Source organism: Lepidochelys olivacea, assembly GCF_965140295.1.
Source record: "Lepidochelys olivacea isolate rLepOli2 genome assembly, chromosome: 9".
Classification (NCBI taxonomy): Eukaryota; Metazoa; Chordata; order Testudines; family Cheloniidae; genus Lepidochelys; species Lepidochelys olivacea.
Window position 1 is genome coordinate 53,366,420 of NC_140419.1, and position 18,280 is coordinate 53,384,699.

Below are 18,280 nucleotides of genomic sequence, written 5' to 3' on the forward strand. Positions count from 1 at the left end.
TTCTCTGGATTATGTCATGGGCTGAAACCTCCAGGAATACATCCAACACAAACTGGCAACCCTCCCTGGTTCATCTCCTACAGATCTCCCTGCTGTATAAAGGGTCCGCTCCAGAAAGCATGGCCCCGCCAGGCACCGGGAAAACTTTTCCTTGCCTAGAGCAGCCCTGGCGGTCCCGAAGGGTTGGGCCCAGGCTGGCTGCGGACTCAGCAGCTTCGGCCTAGCAGCGCTGCAAGGCTTCGGATCCTAACCCAGAGCGAGCCAGGCAGGCGGTAACCGCGCTCGCGCGTGTGTGTGTGTGCGCGAGAGAGAGACGCGGCTGCGCCCCCTGCAGGCCACGCCGCGCAGCGGCTGCCGAGGCGTAGAGGTTATTTGTGGTTAGCTTTGATCCCGGGGGAACCTGAAACTCTCGCATTCCTGGCATAGCAGCCGCTCGCGCAGCCCAGCCTCCTTGGCTCTCATTACAGCTGGCGGGGGCCGGCGCGGCGCTCAGTGCCTGCCAGCAGCCGCGGGGGCAGGATCTCTGCGAGCCGCACGCACACAGCGAGCCGGCCGAGCGCGGAGCGAGGCTCTCCTCCCCCGGCTCTGCAGCAAGGCTGCTCTGCTTCGGTGAGTTCCGCTCCGGGCTGCCATTCCCGCGGTGTCTGGTGCCACAGGGGAGATCTCGGACTCCCCGTCCCTGGCTCGCGTGCCGCTTCGGGTTGGGAACGCTGTTTTCCCTGCGCTCCGTGGGCGTCAGCCTGCGGGGTCCCCCTCTTTCCATAGCTCTCGCTCCCCACATTCCTTCCCCTGCAGCGTGTGACCCGTGATTCCTGCAAGCCCCCGAGAGCGCCTGGGTTGTGACCCATCGTAAGCAGAGTGGGGGTAAGCAGGGCTTTGCCGAGCTCGTTTGCAGTCACAGGTGCTTGTGCCCCCAGCTAGCTGGAGAATTCTCTTTGTCCTGCTCGGAAAATGCTTGCCGCAGCCATGAGCTCGTTCTCACTTAGAAGGAATGTTAATTGCAATCCAAACCCGGGTGATGTCAGTGCTGAACGATTTGGAAAACAAAGCGGCAGCGAGGCAGGGCCCTAGCACCGCTCTGCCGATGGCAATTGCTGAATGCGCTCTAGCTAGGTGCGTTAGTTTACACCTAGTGGGTTTGGAAAGGCAAAAAAAGGGGTTTTCCCATGGGATGCTGCCACAGAAATGTCTCGCTGTTTAACATCAACCCTACTGTAACCTCCCAGCCGGTTGAAGCTTTCCAGGGAGATCTCCTGGGTTGCAAACCCTTGTTCTTTCACTGGATCGTCTTTGAATTTCCTAGAATCTGTCAACTGGAGTTTGAGTTGTCTCTCTCTCTCTCCTTTTTTTTTTAATGATCCTCTCTTAATTGATGCTGCTCATTCAGGTTATGCTGAATGCCATTAAGGGAATTTCTTGTCACTTCAAAATTAAATAAATGTATAAAAATATGGGGAGGGGAATAAAGGCAGGCAACCACATTAAAAACCAGCTGAGGATTCAGGAGTGATCCTCCCTAATAGTAAAAGGTTGAGGAGCACATATAGCGGGGGTGGGGTAAGGAATGTTTTCTCCAATTTCCTAGCTATCTAGTCATGCTTCCTGACCCAATATTTCATACTTCCTCCTTGTGAGAACGCACCAGGGTTTGTGAAACTGAAGGGGATGTGTGGTTCTTTTATTTTGATTCACCAAAGGCAGTCTGGGGTTAGCTTTAAATCTCAGAGGTCTGAGTCAGCATTGAAATGAGGCTCAGGAAAGGTAGTCTGTGTAGAGTTTCCTAATTTCACCTTCAGGGAAAACCTGGTCAAGAACCAATGTGTTGGGAACCAATATTTGAGGTATGTTTGTATGAAGCAATATGAGATTAGCAATCTCCCTTTGCCAACCCACATGCACTAGCATGGGACTAGAAACAGGTGATCAAATGTCTATTTAGGAATTCACTTGCTTGAAAGTTTGCCTTCAGAGGAGGACATGCAACTTAAAAACAGTGATATAACTTCCCTGGCAAGCATCCCTCTTCAGTAAATTACTAGCCATGCACAAACCTGGGCTACAGCTGAAGTTTCTGATTGCCAGAGACAGCAAAAAGGTTGTGAGAATGTTTTTAAGGTCTACCCCCACATTGGTGACTCCAGGTTATGGCTGATTCATTTAAGATAAGTGTTTTATATTTAAAATTCAGTAAATGTATGAAAAGCATGGGTGCATACATACATACATAAAACACCATAACAATGTAAAAAGAACGAGGAGTACTTGTGGCACCTTAGAGACTATTTCTGTTTTCTCAAATAAATTTGTTAATCAGGAAAATCAGGTTTATTTTATGTGACTGTTCGTATGAAGCTTTTATTATATTTTGTGATCCACTGGTGTGATGATAGTAGATGAGCCCTTTTCACTTTTGCTCACAGTCACTTTTGAGCCAATTTCACACTCATTCAGGATTATAATATTGCAATGTTTGCAAATGTGAGGGGGAGAATGTTTATTTGTTTCAAACAATTAGATCTTATGGGAATTGTTCAAGAAATGTTTTGTGGATACACTCTTGTTGATTTTAGGTTTTGTAGGAGCTTCCATTTACAAATTCTAAGTGTTGGCCCAAATTTGACAAGTCTCCCTTCTTTAAGGAGACGGAAAGTACTGGCGACTGAAATCCTCTTGCTTTGTGGACTGTAGCTGCTGTCCTGCAGGTTACACAGGAACATTCTCTGCCAGTGTAACTTGGGCGTGCCAAGTCTAGGATATTTTGTGTAATGGTGGATTGAGCTCAGAGCACCATCTTCATTACACTTAGCAGAACTTCTTCCCTGCCCCACAATCAAAGCTAGACTAACAGGAGTCTCACTAAAAGTCCTGCATTGGCCTACTGTTTTGGATAATGAGTTTCACTCTGGTCAGTGAACTGAATGAATTTCTTAGACAGCAATCACAGCTTTTCCCATGGCTACCTCGCCTGGCACATGTGGAGAGACACACACACTAAGTGAACCAAAAAAAGGGGTTCTGGCTGCACAAGTTCCTAGGATCCTGTGACCTGGTCTTTCCAGAGTAGTAAATCAAGTTATGCAGAGCAGTCACGCTGAATCTCAAATGCACTCATGCTAAGCCCAGGTGCTGAGGCCGTTCACCCCACTGGGAAGCCAGCAGAGATCCCCATGGCTGACATTCCTCACTCCCCACCAAGAGCTGCCCCCTTTAGGATGCTTAAGATGAGATGGCGATTCAGCGGCTCACTGAAGCGCTGGGCAGGGAGGCTTTTTGCATGAGAGCTGAGTTCCCTGCAACTGAGCCTGCCAGGAATGGTCCACTTCCAGCCTCCACAGGGTTGCCAAGGGTCTGCCATGGAATTAGCGTTCAGCCAGGGTCTGGCTCTGCCCTTCCTAATGGTGGCAAAGGGATGGGATGTTGTTCAGAATCCCCCTCCCCTCCTCCGCTCTGCTAGGATACCAGTATTGTGACTAAAGGGTGGATTGCGTCTTTCCTGGCAGAGTGCCACAATGGGACTCCTGGCAAAATAAATCTTCTGAAAATATGTAATGAGCAAACCCCTGACTGAGAGCTGCCTCCTGATTCCTGTGTTCGTCTCTTGTAGGCTCCTTGGGTGCTGCCAGATCCTTGGGATTGTATTGTGTCTACTGTTCCTGGTGGCAGCCCCTTGCCAATCGACTAGCTGAGGATGAGGACGGCGGAGGATTCCTCTGGGACGGTCCTGCACCGGCTCATCCAGGAGCAGCTGAGGTACGGGAACCTCACAGAGAACCGCACGCTGCTGGCTATTCAGCAGCAGGCGTTGCGTGGAGGTGGGAGCACGGGCAGCCCTCGCTCCTCACTGGAAAGTCTCACCCAAGAAGAGAGCCAGATGGTCCAGCAGTCCACACGGCAGGAGCCCCAGGGCCAGGAGCACCACTGCGACCACATCTACCTGGAGAACAATGTGTATCGGCTCCACCAGCCTCAGCGCAAGGGCGAGGAGCTCCCCACCTATGAGGAGGCCAAAGTGCATTCCCAGTACTATGCCTCACAGCGAGGACAGCAGGCTGGGGTGCCCTGTCCAGGTGCCCCCGCTGAGCCTGGCCAACGCAGGGCCTATGCCCCTGACAGCAGCAGCAAGCGGCAGGACGAGTCACTAAAGGAGCTGAAGCATGGGCATGTGAGGTCATTGAGTGAACGCCTCATGCAAATGTCGCTGGAGAGGAATGGAGCCAAGGCCCAGAACCACATGAGCTCCTCCCACAGTTATCCCCAGCTGTCAAGGCACTTCCAGCTGTCAGCCCCAAGAGGGCAGCATGCCGAGGGGATGGAGCCACGGGGTCCCCCTCCAGAGTACCCCTACATCATCCCCCCACAGGAGCCTGCAGTTGGTTACCTGGCAGATCCCAGGCACTGCTCCAGGGAAGGGCCAGGATTTCAGCATCCTGAAGTCAGGTAACCACAACATTTGTCTAGCACCTCACACTTCACAGCTAGCATGCATTGCCAGTCCCTTCCTTCCTGGCGTGCACTCAGTTCCTGGGACTGCGACAGCCACATGGGAAGGGGTTCGGGTATGTTGCTGCTACACCGCATGGCTCGCAGACAGGCTGTGGCTGGGGAGCCCTATGGGTTCTGATGCCCAAGGCTGGTTGCATAAGCAGAGAAACCCGCGTGTTGCAGAATAAGGAGATGAGCTGTAGGGACACTACAATGTTCATCCCCTGGCTGCATGAATCCTTACTTTGCCCCAGATCAATCTACCTTTTGCTGACTCTGGAAGTGCTGCCCTGTTCTGTGGGGCAGAAATGGGTGGGGAAGGGGACTTGCAGTCTGACTTTTGATGCTTATGGGCTGTATTTGTCTCTGGGGTGGCTATGCCAGGGCTCAATTAGACCAATTGTTTTGCAGATGAAGTTGTATCTTCACAGCCTCTTTCCCCTTGTGTTCTGAGTGGAATTTCTGATTATTTTAGAAGTTGGAATTGAATCAGGAAATGGCTAAGTTTGGAAGGGAGAGAGGAAGCAGGCCCTGCTATGTGGAAAACTACCAGTGCTGTCCCCAGAGGGCGTGCAGACTCTGAGGGCTGAGTAGCACGTGGACACTGGGAACTCTCTTTTCTGTACTGAGAGGAAGGTGAAAGTGATGAATTCTTACCAAACATTCCCAGAGGGAGCCCTGCTAAATACAAATCTGTACCTAGCCACGTACCACCCCCTTGATACCGGGCTTTGCCCTCATCCACTTTGCAAATGCCAAAGCCCAGAGTCTGCCCCCAGCTTGCACCCAATGCAATCCTAAGGGTGAACCATGCTCTCCGTTACACTGGCAGTTGAGGTCCCGCTTCTCTTGGCTGCAGCATAGGGTTGGTAAGTGGAGTGTTAATGCTGGCTGAAAAGTGCCTAACCCTTTTCAGCAGATCCACCATCTGTGTACAGGGCCTTGCTAGCATTATGACCTGTGTCACTAACGGTGGAAGCCTACATAGAGCTCTGGTGTTATGGGTCCTCGCCACTTTAGGGCATCATGCATTCCGCTTTGCCTGGCAATTTGATCACATCATAAAGCGCTTTTTGGTTGCTTATAACAAGGGAAATACAGAGTAGCAGAGGAGAAACTAAACCCTGAGTGTAATGACAGTTTTCAGAGTAGCAGCCGTGTTAGTCTGTATCCGCAAAAAGAAAAGGAGGACTTGTGGCACCTTAGAGACTAACAAATTTTTTGGAAAGAAAGATGATGTCTGTCTGCATCTGGACGAGTTTTTTTCATGAAGTTGATAAATTTGTTAGTCTCTAAGGTGCCACAAGTACTCCTTTTCTTTAAACCCTGCGTGTTCCCCCTGGGTGTTCTCTCCCTTCTCCACCACCCACCATTTTCCAGCTGCCCACTCTCCCTGTGACTTCTCAGCTAGCTGCACGGTTGGGAAAGGTGGAAGGCTGAGTAGCAGTGTGTGCTGTTGGGCAAGCCAGAGTGAATGCTGACAGGAAGAGATAATATCGCTGACAGGAAGTGCTCTCTTTTGGAGGGAACAAAGAGGGGAGGGGTGCAGGCAGAAAGGAAGACGTACTTACAAATCGCTTTCCAGGAATGCAGCCCCACATTTACAGCCAGCCCTGGGTCATGTGCAGCCATGGTGCCCTCTGGGAAGCACCTGATGGTCAGACTCCCATAGGGTGGCCAAGTTGGCATGGGGATATGGTATCTTTGCCCTCTTAGCAGTTGCCTTAAAGATTCATTAAAACAGAATGTCCCTATAACAGTGTTTGGTCTGCTTAGCATGCCTTTCCCTCAAAGTCCAGGACATGTTTATTAATGGTTTACTTTTAATAAGGGATCACCTTGGGGCAGTGGTGTCAATTCAGATATTCCGTAGAGGGGGAGGACAAGCTCTGGTCCCCACTCATCTCTCCTCGCCTTGTAAGCAACCAGGGTCTCCCTCAGCCAGTGGGGAGTCTCCCCTCTTACTCGCACAGTGCATGAGCCAATGCCAAAAGTTGCAATCTCGGCAGATTCCCCTGTTCTCCACCATTTGGCCCAGCCACCCCTTGGCTGGACAGAAGGGTGGCCAGGTCAAATTTCAGTGGTGTTGTGACCAAGCTCTGGACTGCTCCAGCAGCAGCCATACTGATTAGTACAGGATCTCTGATGAAAAGTGATCACTGCCCTGCCAGTTCTGCAGCCTGTGGAACTGTGAGCAAGTGGAAGAACTTTGGGGCAGGGGGATGTTCCTCCCTTGTAATTGGCACTGCTGCTTAGGGGAATAGGCATTTCCTTAACTTCCAGGAGCTTGATAAGAGAGGGGGCAGTTCTGTGGTGACATTTCACTATGCTTGGCTGTCCCTGATAAGTGTATTCTTATTGTGTTCTTAAGCACTGGGGTGATGGTGTTGAGTGGTATAAAGTTTCTTTTTAAACATGGATTAGAAATAAAGGATAAAATTTAAAAAAGGAGCTAGGTGACTAAGTCCCATTTTCAAAAGTGGCTTTGCACTAAAAGCCACTGGTTCTTGAAATCAATGGGAGTTAGGCATTTAGATGCTATTGAAAATCTCACTAGGCACTAATCTGCATCTTTAGGTGCCTAAATCCCTTTAAAATCTGGTCCTAGTGCCTAAATCATTTTTTAAAAATGGAACTTAGGCGCCTCAGTGATTTAAGTGCTTCTGAAAATTTTACATAAACTCTCTGACAGGCAAGTGACGTACAAGGGTGCATCTTACCAAATACTGTAGGTGGGATCTTCAAAAGCATTCAGCACGGGCCTAGATCTGCTCCCACTGAAGTTTATGGCAGTTTTACCACTGATTTTAGTGAGAGCAGAGTTAGGCCAATGTTGAGTGGTTTTGAAATCGTATTCTGTGGCCGAGAAGTGGGGCTAATAATTGCCATGGGATCTATACTTTGAAAAACAGGCATGCCTTGATCTCTGTTGGAAAGATGCATTGGGAGATTGTTAAAGATTGCCCTATGAATCTGATATTGTAAGAGTTCCATATATGCGTGGCTGCATGTGCTACAACCCTAAATGAGATGGTGTCGCTCATCCCGGGGCAGAGTGGGCGGCCTCAAAGATTTCTGACGTTCCCGGGTTATGTTTTTCCCCTTAAGGTTCAAGTAAATATTTAAAATGGTGTGATGAAAACCTCCTCCCGGGAGCTCTGTCGACAGATGTATGATTTGTTTGTGTTACCATAGTGCCCACGAGCCCTGATTATGGTACCAGAACTCCATGGCGCTAAGTGCTGTACAAATCCAGAACAAAAAGACAATCCCTGCCAGGGGTTCAAGGAGATTGGATATTTCCAGAAGCCACTCAGTGGCACGCCATCCCAGCCACGCAGGTCACTCCATCTCTTATCCTTGATTTACAGTGTGTCCTGGCAGGCACAGAACAATGCTATTGAGTGTCTCTGTTGAATTTTTGTGACCTCTATTAGGGTGATGCAGGCCCATATGTCCCAGGCTTTCCTGCCCCAGCAGGCTGCTCTGTGTCACGGCCCGCTGGGCTCCCTTACACCAGCTGGGATGGAGGCTCTGATGACAGCCCAAGCCGCATCGGCCAGCAGCCACTTGGCCCAAATGGAGACAGTCCTGAGGGAGAAAGAGAAGCTGCTGAGGGAGAGTGAGACGCTCCAGAGGGAAAACGAAAAGCTGCGGCGGGAGCTTGAGAGCTGCAGTAAAAAAGCGAGCCGGATTCAGAAGGTAAATGCACGGAGCCATCACCCAACCAGTCTTTCCAACCAAAGCACTAGGGCCCAGCTCCTCAAAGGTATGCAGGCCGCTAACTCCCATTGGATACCTGTGAGTATCTGGGCCTTGGGGCAACATACAGCAGGCTCGAGACCCTGGCAGGGGGCAGGACTGCCAGGAGCAGTAAGTTTGCATGTCCAACATTTCATTTGAAATGAGACTTGGATGCTTTCATTTCACTGGCTGTTTTTCATCTGCGATAACACAGCCTGGCAGGCAGTCTGTCCAGGACAGACTCGGTTTGTGTCCGGGAACTGTAGGATTGATGAACAAGGAGCTTTATCACAGTGTTAGCCCTGAAGTGACTCTGTCTGCTTCACTGTGGAGCTTCTCTCTAGAACCTCCACCAGCCCCCTCCTGCCTAGCTCTGTGTGCCGGGTTTAAAGAGACAGTGCACAAGTCATCCCGCTTTTGTCAGGATTGAGGTGCATTGGCAGAGTTCTGGAGAAGACCAGGAACTGGACAGCGAGGTAATTACACAGGTCAGGATAGAAGAGCCTGGAGAGGGCTCTAGAGGAAGCTTGCTCAGTGCCTGCCTGTCCTTCGCTTGCATTCGCACTACATCTCACTCATTGTCAGCCGAGCTCCTTGTGGTCCTGGCTTCATTCTCTGGATGGGGTTTTGTTTGGTTTCTTTCCTAGAGAAAGAGCAGACAGCTGCTGAGAAAATTCATCCCCTTTCATATGTTTAATCTCTTCTCCTGTCACAGCTTTCTCCTCCTGCCGTCCCTCTGAACAGCTGTGGCTCAGAAGCACACAGCACAACAGGTCCTCAGCCAAGGCAGTTGTTGGGTGGATAAAAAAGAGTCCATTCACCGTCTGTGTTAACAGTTGGGCCCTCTCTGGCCGTCCCTCCCCTTGGGGTCTATACTGGGCCGCCACAGAAAGCCCTTTGTGCAGAGGCATACAAGGGGAGGCCTGTTCCAGCCCAGCCACAGCCAAGGGGAAAGCCTCTCCCCTTAGAACAAACGGGCCATTGGGAGGGGCACGTGGCAGGCTTGCAGAGGTGGGGAGACAGAGGCATGTGCTGGAGCTGGGGAGGAGGCCAGGAACCCGGTAGGCAGGATGGAGTGGCAGTGAGAGGAAGAGTGGAGGCAGTGTGGAGAGAGATGATAGAACTTCTCCAGTATAGTTTGTTTCATAATCCAGTTAGATGTGTGCACAGCTTGTATCAGCCATCAGGTTCATCGCAGTAAGACAGACCCAGGAGGGTCTCTGATCCCTTAGTGTTACAGACATAAGGGCTTGACCTTTCCACATGGCCAAAGGGAAGGGCACTCTAAGAAGCCAGAGCCAGCCAGGAATAGGAGGGACTGTGTACCAGGAAGCTTTATCAGAGTGATTCAGGCCCCTATGGCACAACTTTCACTCTCCATGCACTTGCAGCAGCCATCCCACCACTGAAAATGGAAAGGTTGCTCCTGCAAGAGGAGCTGCTCCAAGAGGGCAACCTCAGGGGGTGGAGAGACAGCAGAGCTATCTCCTTACCTGGGAAGAGGTGGAACATCCAAGGGTCCCAGGAAGGAAAAGGCAAGTGCTTCTCTGTGGGAAGCTGGGGAAGGAGGAGAAGCTTGGGGAGTTTTATCTCTGGAGATGATTGGTGCCTTTTAAAAAGAACTGACTTAAATTAAACCCAGGCCCAAAGTCTCCAAAGAGCATGGTGTCGTTGCAGTGGGCTTATAATAAATGGGCCTTTCGAGTGGCTGCTCAGGAGGCAGATGGGAAAGCAGCACTGCATGGTGGGTACAGTTATACAAATCATTGTGGAGTCTAATGGTGCCCTGCAAAGCCGTTTGTAGGTGATGCCTGCTGGCGTGGGGTGGTTTGCAGTTTGAGTGAGAAGGTGTATGTTGTTCTCCTATTGGTGTGTGTAATGCTCACGGACTTGCATGGGGAAGGCAAGTGCAGGTGGGCAGTGAGCAAGCTTCTTCTTTGCACCTCAGTCCTGACCTGTAGGGCTCCTGTCATTCATTCCAGTGCTCAGACCTTGTCTGAGCAGGGCCCATGAGTCGTGTGTTGTGCACAAGTAAGGAGCAGGATGAGACCACCAGACTCATGTCACTAGTCTCCTAGTGTGGGACTTAAACCCAGCCCTTTACTGGTGACAGACACTGCAGCCATGTTGGCTTATGGTGTTGCTTTTGCAGTGCACCTCACATTGAAACATCTGCTGGTGCCATCCAGCCATCTTCTCTGGTCTTTTCCCCATCCCAAGAATGTTTAACTTCAGCCTGTTGTTTCTTCCCCCCACAGCTGGAAACAGAGATTCAGCGAATCTCCGAGGACTACGAAAACCTAATGAAGGCATCTTCCAAGCGAGAGGCATTGGAGAAAACCATGAGGAACAAGAAGGATGGGGAGATGCGGCGGCTTCAGGATTTCAACCGGGATCTGAAAGGTAAGAAACTGGACAGCACTAGACAGGGGCTAGGGAGAGTGGAAAGGGCAATTCTTGGGTGCACTCCTTTTTGGGCTCATGCATCCTGAGAGAAGATCACTGTTGTTAGAAACATGCTGTACCCCAGGCGAAGACTCCCCACATTGGTGCTCCCTCCATAAGCCACTTGAGCAGTGTAGGCCTTTGTTCAGTGCACACACTTGGCCTAATGTTGTATAACCTAGTTCTGTTCTGATCCCATTGCTGAGGCCACATCCAGTACCAGTTTGTGACTTCCCCTTGTTGTTCCCAGTCTTGTGACCCTCATCTCTGGTGACAGATCCCCAGCAAACTGTCTTCTGACACATTTCCTGGTACATCAGGAGCATTTCGGGGAGGTTCAGTTTCAAGATGGGTGTCTAATACCACCTGTGCCATCCAAGAACCAGGCTGTTCCCAGTCAATTAAATTCTAAAAATTCTATCTCTGTATATTTAATCTGAAACAGAACGGTTGGAATCTGCAAACAAACAGCTGGCCAGCAAGCAGCAGGAGAACCCAGAAGGCAGCCAGGGGACTGTGGCAAAACTGCTTGCACAAAGTAAGTCCCGGGGGAATGCTAGGTCACAGAGGAGGTGCTGTGCAATTGTGTCTGCATGGCTAGCTGCACGGCCAGCCCTGCTGCGCAGTGCCCTGTCACTCTGTGGCCTGGTGGATCAGGCATGTTGGCATGCTTTCGGGGTGGGTGTGTTGGGAGGGAGAGGAAGGAAGGGTAAGGTCCCTTTAAGATAGGAGAGGAGGTGGATCCTCTCTTGGAAGCTTTTGCCATTCCCCAGGGAGAGCTAAGCTGTTCTTGGCACTCAAAGCAGGGCCATTAATCACAGCAGCCATCAGTGTGACCTGGATTCTTTGCATTCCAGCGGCTGTTCTGGCTGTTCCAGCACACAGTCCACACTCCCGCCACTCCAAATCCCAGACCTAGGTTAGAGCCCTTTCTCTCTTGCATTGGAAATTTTTTTTTTTAAGGAGAAAACGTTTTTTGCCAGAGGCTGGGAATAGCCGTGACAGTCTCTTCCTGGCTTGATTCCACTTCCACGGCTGGCAGCAAAATGCCCACAAAAAGCCAAGGGAGGGGAAAGGGGGTACAGCCCCAGGCTGCCATCGTTCCCACCCGCCTTCCCTTCCCTGAAAGTTGCTGAGTCCCTTCAGCTTAGGCCTCGTCCATCCAAGGAAGTTGTACTGGTGGAACGGAGCCAGTTCAGGAGGGAAGTTTGTGCAGCCCTGGGGGTGAACGCTTTTCCTGCGGGCGGGGACAGGGATTGATTCCTTTGATTGGGAAGGAATTGCTCACATTGCACTATCCTGGGTTTTAGGCCCGTTTTCTCATGCGGACATGACCTTTGTCAAAGGTGGCATTAATGTGTCCTTAACCGCGGCTCTTTCCCTTGGCCTTCTGAGTGGTTGCCTCTTAATGCCCACAGAGAAGCCATCACTGGTGTGGCTCCTTTGGGAGATTATGGGCCAGTCCTCTGCTGGGGTGAATGGGTGAAAGTCCATTAAAGTCAGTGGAGTGGCACCCATTTGGATCAGGATTTGTCTGAGTTTGCCAGGGACGAGGCTGAAGGGAGGGTGGTGTGCAGCTTTGGAGCACCAGCCTGCAGGTTTTTAAACAAGGAAGCCTGTGCAAGGAGCCAGCTGCCTAGTGGGTGGCAGGTCATGTGATGAATCTGCCATGCCTTTCAATATAGTTGGCGGACTAATTGGGGAGGAGAGACCCTGGGACTGGACTAGCGATGGTGTTACAAGGCAGGAGAGGACTGCCTTGTAGAACCATGTGGAATAGCTGTGGCGTTACGTTGGCAGAGCTGTATGGCGCCTAGGACTGCAATAGCAGGAGTGGTAGAGTAGGACTAAGAAGCATTGTGAAAACTGAGCCTTTAAGGAATTTTCTTCTTTCTTGCTCTTTACCATGGCAGCTGATTCCCTGGCAGTGGCCCAGCGTGGCCCCACATATATCATGTGGTACTAATGGTACTGCCCTTCCCTTCCCACCCCCAGTGGACAGACACTGGCAGCACAGACCTCTCAGTGGGAGAGAGACTGGGAGCCCGTTTGCATCAGCGGGATGGAACAAGCGACTTCTCCCTGGGCAGATATTTTCAGAGCAGGCATTTAGATTTTCTCATGACAGTTGTCCATCATATCTAATGCCAGAACCTAATGCGATAGCTCTGAGCCGGAGTCCCTCCGATATGCACTAGAATGAAATGACTGCAGCTGGGAACGTCCTGAGTGGACGGAGCAGCTACAGCCGTCAACTAACGTACTTGCTCCTTGTGCCTTTTCCAGGCTATGAGCACCAGCAGGAGAAAGAGAAGCTGGAGCGGGAGATTTCACGACTGCGCAGTGCCAACGAGGACCAGCGCCGGCGGGCGGAGCTGCTGGAGCAGGCTCTAAGCAACGCCCAGACACGGGCAGCTAAGACCGAGGACGAGCTGAGGAGGAAGCGGGCGTACGTGGAGAAGGTGGAGAGGCTGCAGCAGGCCCTGGGCCAGCTCCAGGCTGCCTGCGAAAAGCGTGAGCAGCTGGAACTGCGTCTCCGCACCCGCCTGGAGCAGGAGCTGAAGATGCTGCGGGCCCAGCAGGTGAGGAGGAGTTCATGGAACCAGGGGCGAGGCCAGCAGCAAAGCAGGGCTAGTGAGACGGTTGCTCAGAACACTGGTGGCACCAGTCCCCTTGCGGCACGAGCCCTGCCAGCTGTGGCGCTGCAATGGGGGCAGGTTGCACGGAAGGGCTCGGGCAGGCAAGGCCCAGATGTGCCTGAGGATGGGGCACAGAGTAATGGTTAAAGAGCAGCCCAATCCAAGTATCCCCAGGATTTGGAGAAACCTGGTTCTGGGGCCACACTGTGCAGGTTGGGCCCATCTCTGATCATTGTACTCAAGGGACCTTTCTCTTTGTGATTCAGTCTCATGCTGTGTGTCATTTTTCCTGTGCTAATGCAGAGACAGGTGGGAGCCCCGACTGGAGGATCCCCAGAGCTGAGTGCCCACATGCTGGCCGAACAGTTGAGAGAGAAGGAAGAAAAGATCCTAGCCCTGGAGGCAGACATGACCAAGTGGGAGCAGAAGTATCTGGAGGAATGCACCATGAGGCAGTTTGCCATGGATGCAGCTGCCACCGCTGCTGCGCAGCGGGACACGACTATCATCAACCACTCCCCGCGTCACTCCCCCAATAACAGCTTTGACGAGGATCTCCTCTTGGCCAATCACAAGCACCAGGAGATGGAAAACAGGTAGGTCCTCCATGTGGCTTCACAGGGCATGTTTTTTGTTGGCCTTCCATTATCATCAGTCCTGGGGTTTTTATGTCGCTCCTGTCATTGAGCATTTGGAAACTGGCCATCTGGGAAGCCAATCAGCAGCCATGGGAAATAAGTGTCCTTGCCATGTGCATTGACGGAGCGAAGTCTCCGTGGCCGTGATGCTAAGGGAACACCACACGATGAAGGATTTGCTGAAGCATGTCACACCCTCTGGAATAAAATCACCATCATCTCTCTCACTTTGTGCCTTGCTCTTGCGTTCACCAGGTTAAAAGCACTTCATGCCCAAATATTGGAGAAGGATGCAGTCATCAAAATTCTGCAGCAGCGCTCGCGGAAGGATCCCAGCAAGACTCTGCAGGGCTCCCTTCGGCCAGCCAAATCTGTGCCATCCGTCTTTGCTGCCTCGGGGGCCCAGAATTGGCCGGGGGCCACCCACAGTGAACGGTTGGTCGAGGGCCCTTCCAGAGGGAGTCCAGGTAAGAGGAGTCTCACCTGTGGGGAGGGAGTCACAGGGTACTTGCCCCTTCAGTTAGCATTAAAGCCCCACTTGAAAACTCCCTTTGCTGTTTTTCCTCCAGCTGAATGCCAAAGGATAGAAGCGTTGCACTGAGCTGGGGTGTTTTCTGGTGGGAGAGCCTTGGAACATAGCATAGAAATGGAGCTCGCTGGCTGGCTGGCTGGCTGCCAGTCAGGTCAGGCCTGGCTCACTAAAGCCAGTAAGAGCCCAGAGCCAATCAAGTTTGCCTCAGTATTTAAAATCTAAAGGTGGCTGCTCCTCTCTCTTCAGCAGGCAAAGTCCTGGTGGAGGAGACGCCCAGCCCATCTCCTTGCAGCCCTCTCCCCTTCCACTCCAAACGTGGCAGCAAAGATGGGAGCACCCAGACGGATGGCGTGCCTGAGAGCAGCCTCGGCAGTCTGGGCGAGGGACCTGGTGCCCAGCTCGACAGCAGCCCAGCGCACTCCATGGGTAAGTCCTGCCTGCCCCGCTGCCCTGGCAAATATGTGCTTGCAGAATCCCTGCAATGCTGTGCCCAGGGTGAACCCAGAGACCTTCCTTCCCTCTGCTAGGGGTGCCGTATGAGCCCTGCATAGCTGAGGGGTGAGCAAGGAGCTGGTTACTCCACCCTGGCTGCCAGGACTCAGCCTCCTGCCAGAGTGACTAATCCTGAGTGCGAGATACACAGTGGGGATGAAACGCTGTAGGGCTAGGTGGGGCGTGGACTAGGGAAGAGTGTGGGAAAGACCAGAGGAAAGAGACTGTCTCAAAGGTTTTCTCTCTTACTGATTCCTTTGGGCTTTGATCTGGGCCTGCAGATCTGAACTAAAGCCCAGCTTATCAGCACGCCACAGGCTAGCACACTCACCCTGCCCTTCAGTGGGAGAATCCGGTTTTTCTGCTAATGGTTTTAGAGTCAGGAGGGAGGAATCGGAGAAGCTCCCTCCCACCCCACCCCACCCCCAGCTAATTGTGCAGCGTTCTTCCTGGGCTTTACCATCTGTAGAGAAAACCACAAACATGAGAAGAATCCCCATGCTCCTCTCTCCGCCCCCTGCCCCAGGCCCTGCAGCCAGTGGAAAGCCAGCAGCCAAGTACTCTCCCTTTGACAGTGTAAGGGGGCGGGGTTCGAGTGAGCGCAGGGAGCTGGGTTGGCTCTGACATGCCATTTGGTTTGCATTAACCGCTGGTGATGGTTGTGTGCATGGGCCACAGCAGAGAGGCTGAGGGGAGAGGGCTAGGGTTATACAAGTGACTAGTGATTTGGGGGGGCCTGGCTGAAGACCCCTTAAAAGGGTCTGATCCTCAGAGGGTGGGTGCTCAGTGCTGTCTGAAACAAGGTGGGCCCCCAAAATCACTTGTCATGCTTTAGGGGTTGGGCCCAAGCTGTCTTATTTATTCATTATGGATTCAAGTAAATCTAATGGCCCTGTTGTAAATGTTTGCATTTCCATGGGGCACATCGGGGCTCCATTGTGCTAGGTGCTGCACAGACATAAAAGCAGGAGCCAGTCCCAGCTAGAGAGAGCTCACAATCTAAAGGTGGTTTGTTTCCTTGCAGAGACCATGTCTGCTGCCAGGACCATCAGCCTGTCAGACATGGTGGAAATTCTAATCTGAGGAAGGGCAGGTGCCCACCATCCTCTCTGTCCCTGCACGCTGGCCTGGTCAGAGGAGAGATCTGCTGGGGAAAGTGCCGATTCAGGAGCCATTCGGTTACTGGGATCCTGGCTGGGCTTGTGGTGTGGAGAGTTCCTGGACAAAAGGAGTTTGGGTGCAGGACTGCAGGAGAGCATGCAGCATAGCCACACAGCGAGGGCTGGGAGGGAAGCTGCCGCTGTGGTTTGCATCCATCAGCTGCCATTTATCTCGCCCACTTTCCATCACAGCAGAGCTCATTTGCTACTTGTTCCATCTACCCTGTTGGGCCAGCCCATGTGCAGTGCACCTGTACTTGGGAAGGACTGTCCCAAGTTCCCTTTGTCGCTGGTATGTCACAGGAAAGAAGGAAGGAGGGTCTGAAAGTGAAGAGGCACAGAGCCCTCCCCTGCTCCCCATCTGTGACCTGGAGGAGGGCAGCATGCTGAGCATTGCTAGAAACTGATCCTGGAAGGACGGGCGTGCCTGTTTCGTTGGACACCCTGTTGGTACCCGCTCTCCAAGGTCAAGCTGCTGGGAGTAGCTCTTGTATTATGCTGGCGAGGCCAGAATTCCTGCCCCTCCCCATGCCTCCCAACCCACCTTTCCCCTCCTGTTGAGAGGACTGGAAATGCTTTGGGTGAAGGTGTTTTTGCGTAGCCAGCTGGTGCCCAGTGGCTGGTCCCCAGAGGCACTTCTCCTGGGGAGGCTGCAGTGCTGGCAGGTTGCAGCCCATTAGGGTGTGTGAGGAGGTGAGGGGAGGGGGCAGGACAGGCTCTGTAAATAACTCCCTGTTTTGTAAACAAAAGCAAACCCTGTATTTATCATTTCAATTTCCTCCCTGCCATGGCCTTTGTCCCTCCTGCCCCATTTCCTGCTCTCTGTGGAACCTTTCTCGCCCCTTAGCCGTTCACCCTCCCTCGCTTGTCTCTCCTTTGGTGACAAACAGGATATGAAATGGAGGAAGAGAACAAGCACAGGCCTAGAGAGCCAGAGTTAAATATCCCTCATTGGCATCCATCAGATTCCATTTCCTTTGGGGCACTTTCCCATGATTCCTCCAACTGGAATTTCCCTTCTGTTTGTTTCAATACCTGCTGAGTATGTGTTTGAGCTCCTGAGCTGCTCTCATTTGGGGAAGGAGCAGATCCTCAGCTGATGTAAATCAGAACAGCTCTATCAAATCAGAAGAGCTAAATGAGGCTGCCCGAGCACCAGACTCAGACTCTCATGACGTATGCATCAGTAGCACCATTCACGGCCATGTGCAAACACAGTGCTCAAGAGGGTAAAGGATTGCAGGATGGAAGCCTTTATAAATACCAGAAGCTCTGTGTATGTTTCAGCTGAAGGGAGCTTGTGTTTATGCAAAAAAATAAACAAGAGGGTTAAGGGTGGATGGGGGGAGGGAGGGGAATGAAACTGGAGATGAAAAAACACACTCCCAATGTGAAACAAACATGTCTGATTTTCTTGTGGAGGAGTTGATTTCCCCCCCTTCCTGGAACTGCACCGAGATATACTCACTCACTTATTCACAGTTCTCATACACCCCCTTGTCTACTGACAGCTGGCTTTTGACAGTAGCCAATTCTGATTTTAATTGAGAGTTTCTCAATCCACTGAACTCCAACGCTTTCTTCCCTTGGCCTTCATATATAAATATATACTTCCTTTAAACATCTGTGCATTTGCTGGACAACTGCATTTTTTTATTTTTTTCCCCCAGACATGTAAAAAATGTGTTTGGATCTGGTGCATTGTTTACAATTGCGAAACAAAAACTATGAAAGAGAAAAAAACAACTTAATATATTTTATATTAATATTGGTATTTCTTTAAGTATTTTTTTTGTGCTGTGAACTTTTTTCTGCCAAAGACAATGAGGTTTTTTTCGTTTGTGCGTTTTTAAGTTATCTTAAGTATTTAAATGTAAACCTGGCTGTTTTGTTATGCTGTCCTATACCGAGATTGCTGTAGCATTCCACTTGGTATAACAATATTTTAATAAAAAAATAAATATTGACAAAGGGGTGCTGCCTTCTCACTCTACAGTGTGGGTCTCTAAGATAGCGGGGAACAGATGTTGAGAGATCTGAATCCCTATGCACTCATTAACAAAGGATATATTTTTCCCCAACAATTTTTCCCAATTATCACAATCTTATGTATTGTTTTGGAAGTGTAATAGGTACAGCCCTTTTAGA

The 18,280-nt window shown here is 51.2% G+C and overlaps 1 protein-coding gene across 1 annotated transcript; it reads left to right on the forward strand.

Annotated features, from left to right (window-relative positions):
• The first annotated feature begins 464 nt into the window (after nucleotides 1-464).
• AMOTL2 (angiomotin like 2) lies at nucleotides 465-18,033 on the forward strand. The gene is made up of 10 exons (XM_084638610.1): nucleotides 465-609; nucleotides 3,605-4,437; nucleotides 7,920-8,184; nucleotides 10,485-10,629; nucleotides 11,117-11,209; nucleotides 12,958-13,253; nucleotides 13,614-13,906; nucleotides 14,204-14,415; nucleotides 14,727-14,906; nucleotides 15,997-18,033. Exons 2-10 carry the CDS (start codon nucleotides 3,689-3,691, stop codon nucleotides 16,053-16,055), a joined length of 2,292 nt encoding a protein of 763 aa, XP_084494736.1. The 5' UTR covers nucleotides 465-609; nucleotides 3,605-3,688; the 3' UTR covers nucleotides 16,056-18,033.
• Nucleotides 18,034-18,280: the final 247 nt, after the last annotated feature.

Excerpts from the sequence above, each read along its gene's own strand:
- AMOTL2 (XM_084638610.1), top strand. The coding sequence starts at position 3,689 with ATGAGGACGGCGGAGGATTCCTCTGGGACGGTCCTGCACCGGCTCATC. Across the intron at positions 10,630-11,116 it reads TTTCAACCGGGATCTGAAAG|AACGGTTGGAATCTGCAAAC; the intron begins GTAAGAAACTGG and ends AATCTGAAACAG. Across the intron at positions 13,254-13,613 it reads AGATGCTGCGGGCCCAGCAG|AGACAGGTGGGAGCCCCGAC; the intron begins GTGAGGAGGAGT and ends GTGCTAATGCAG.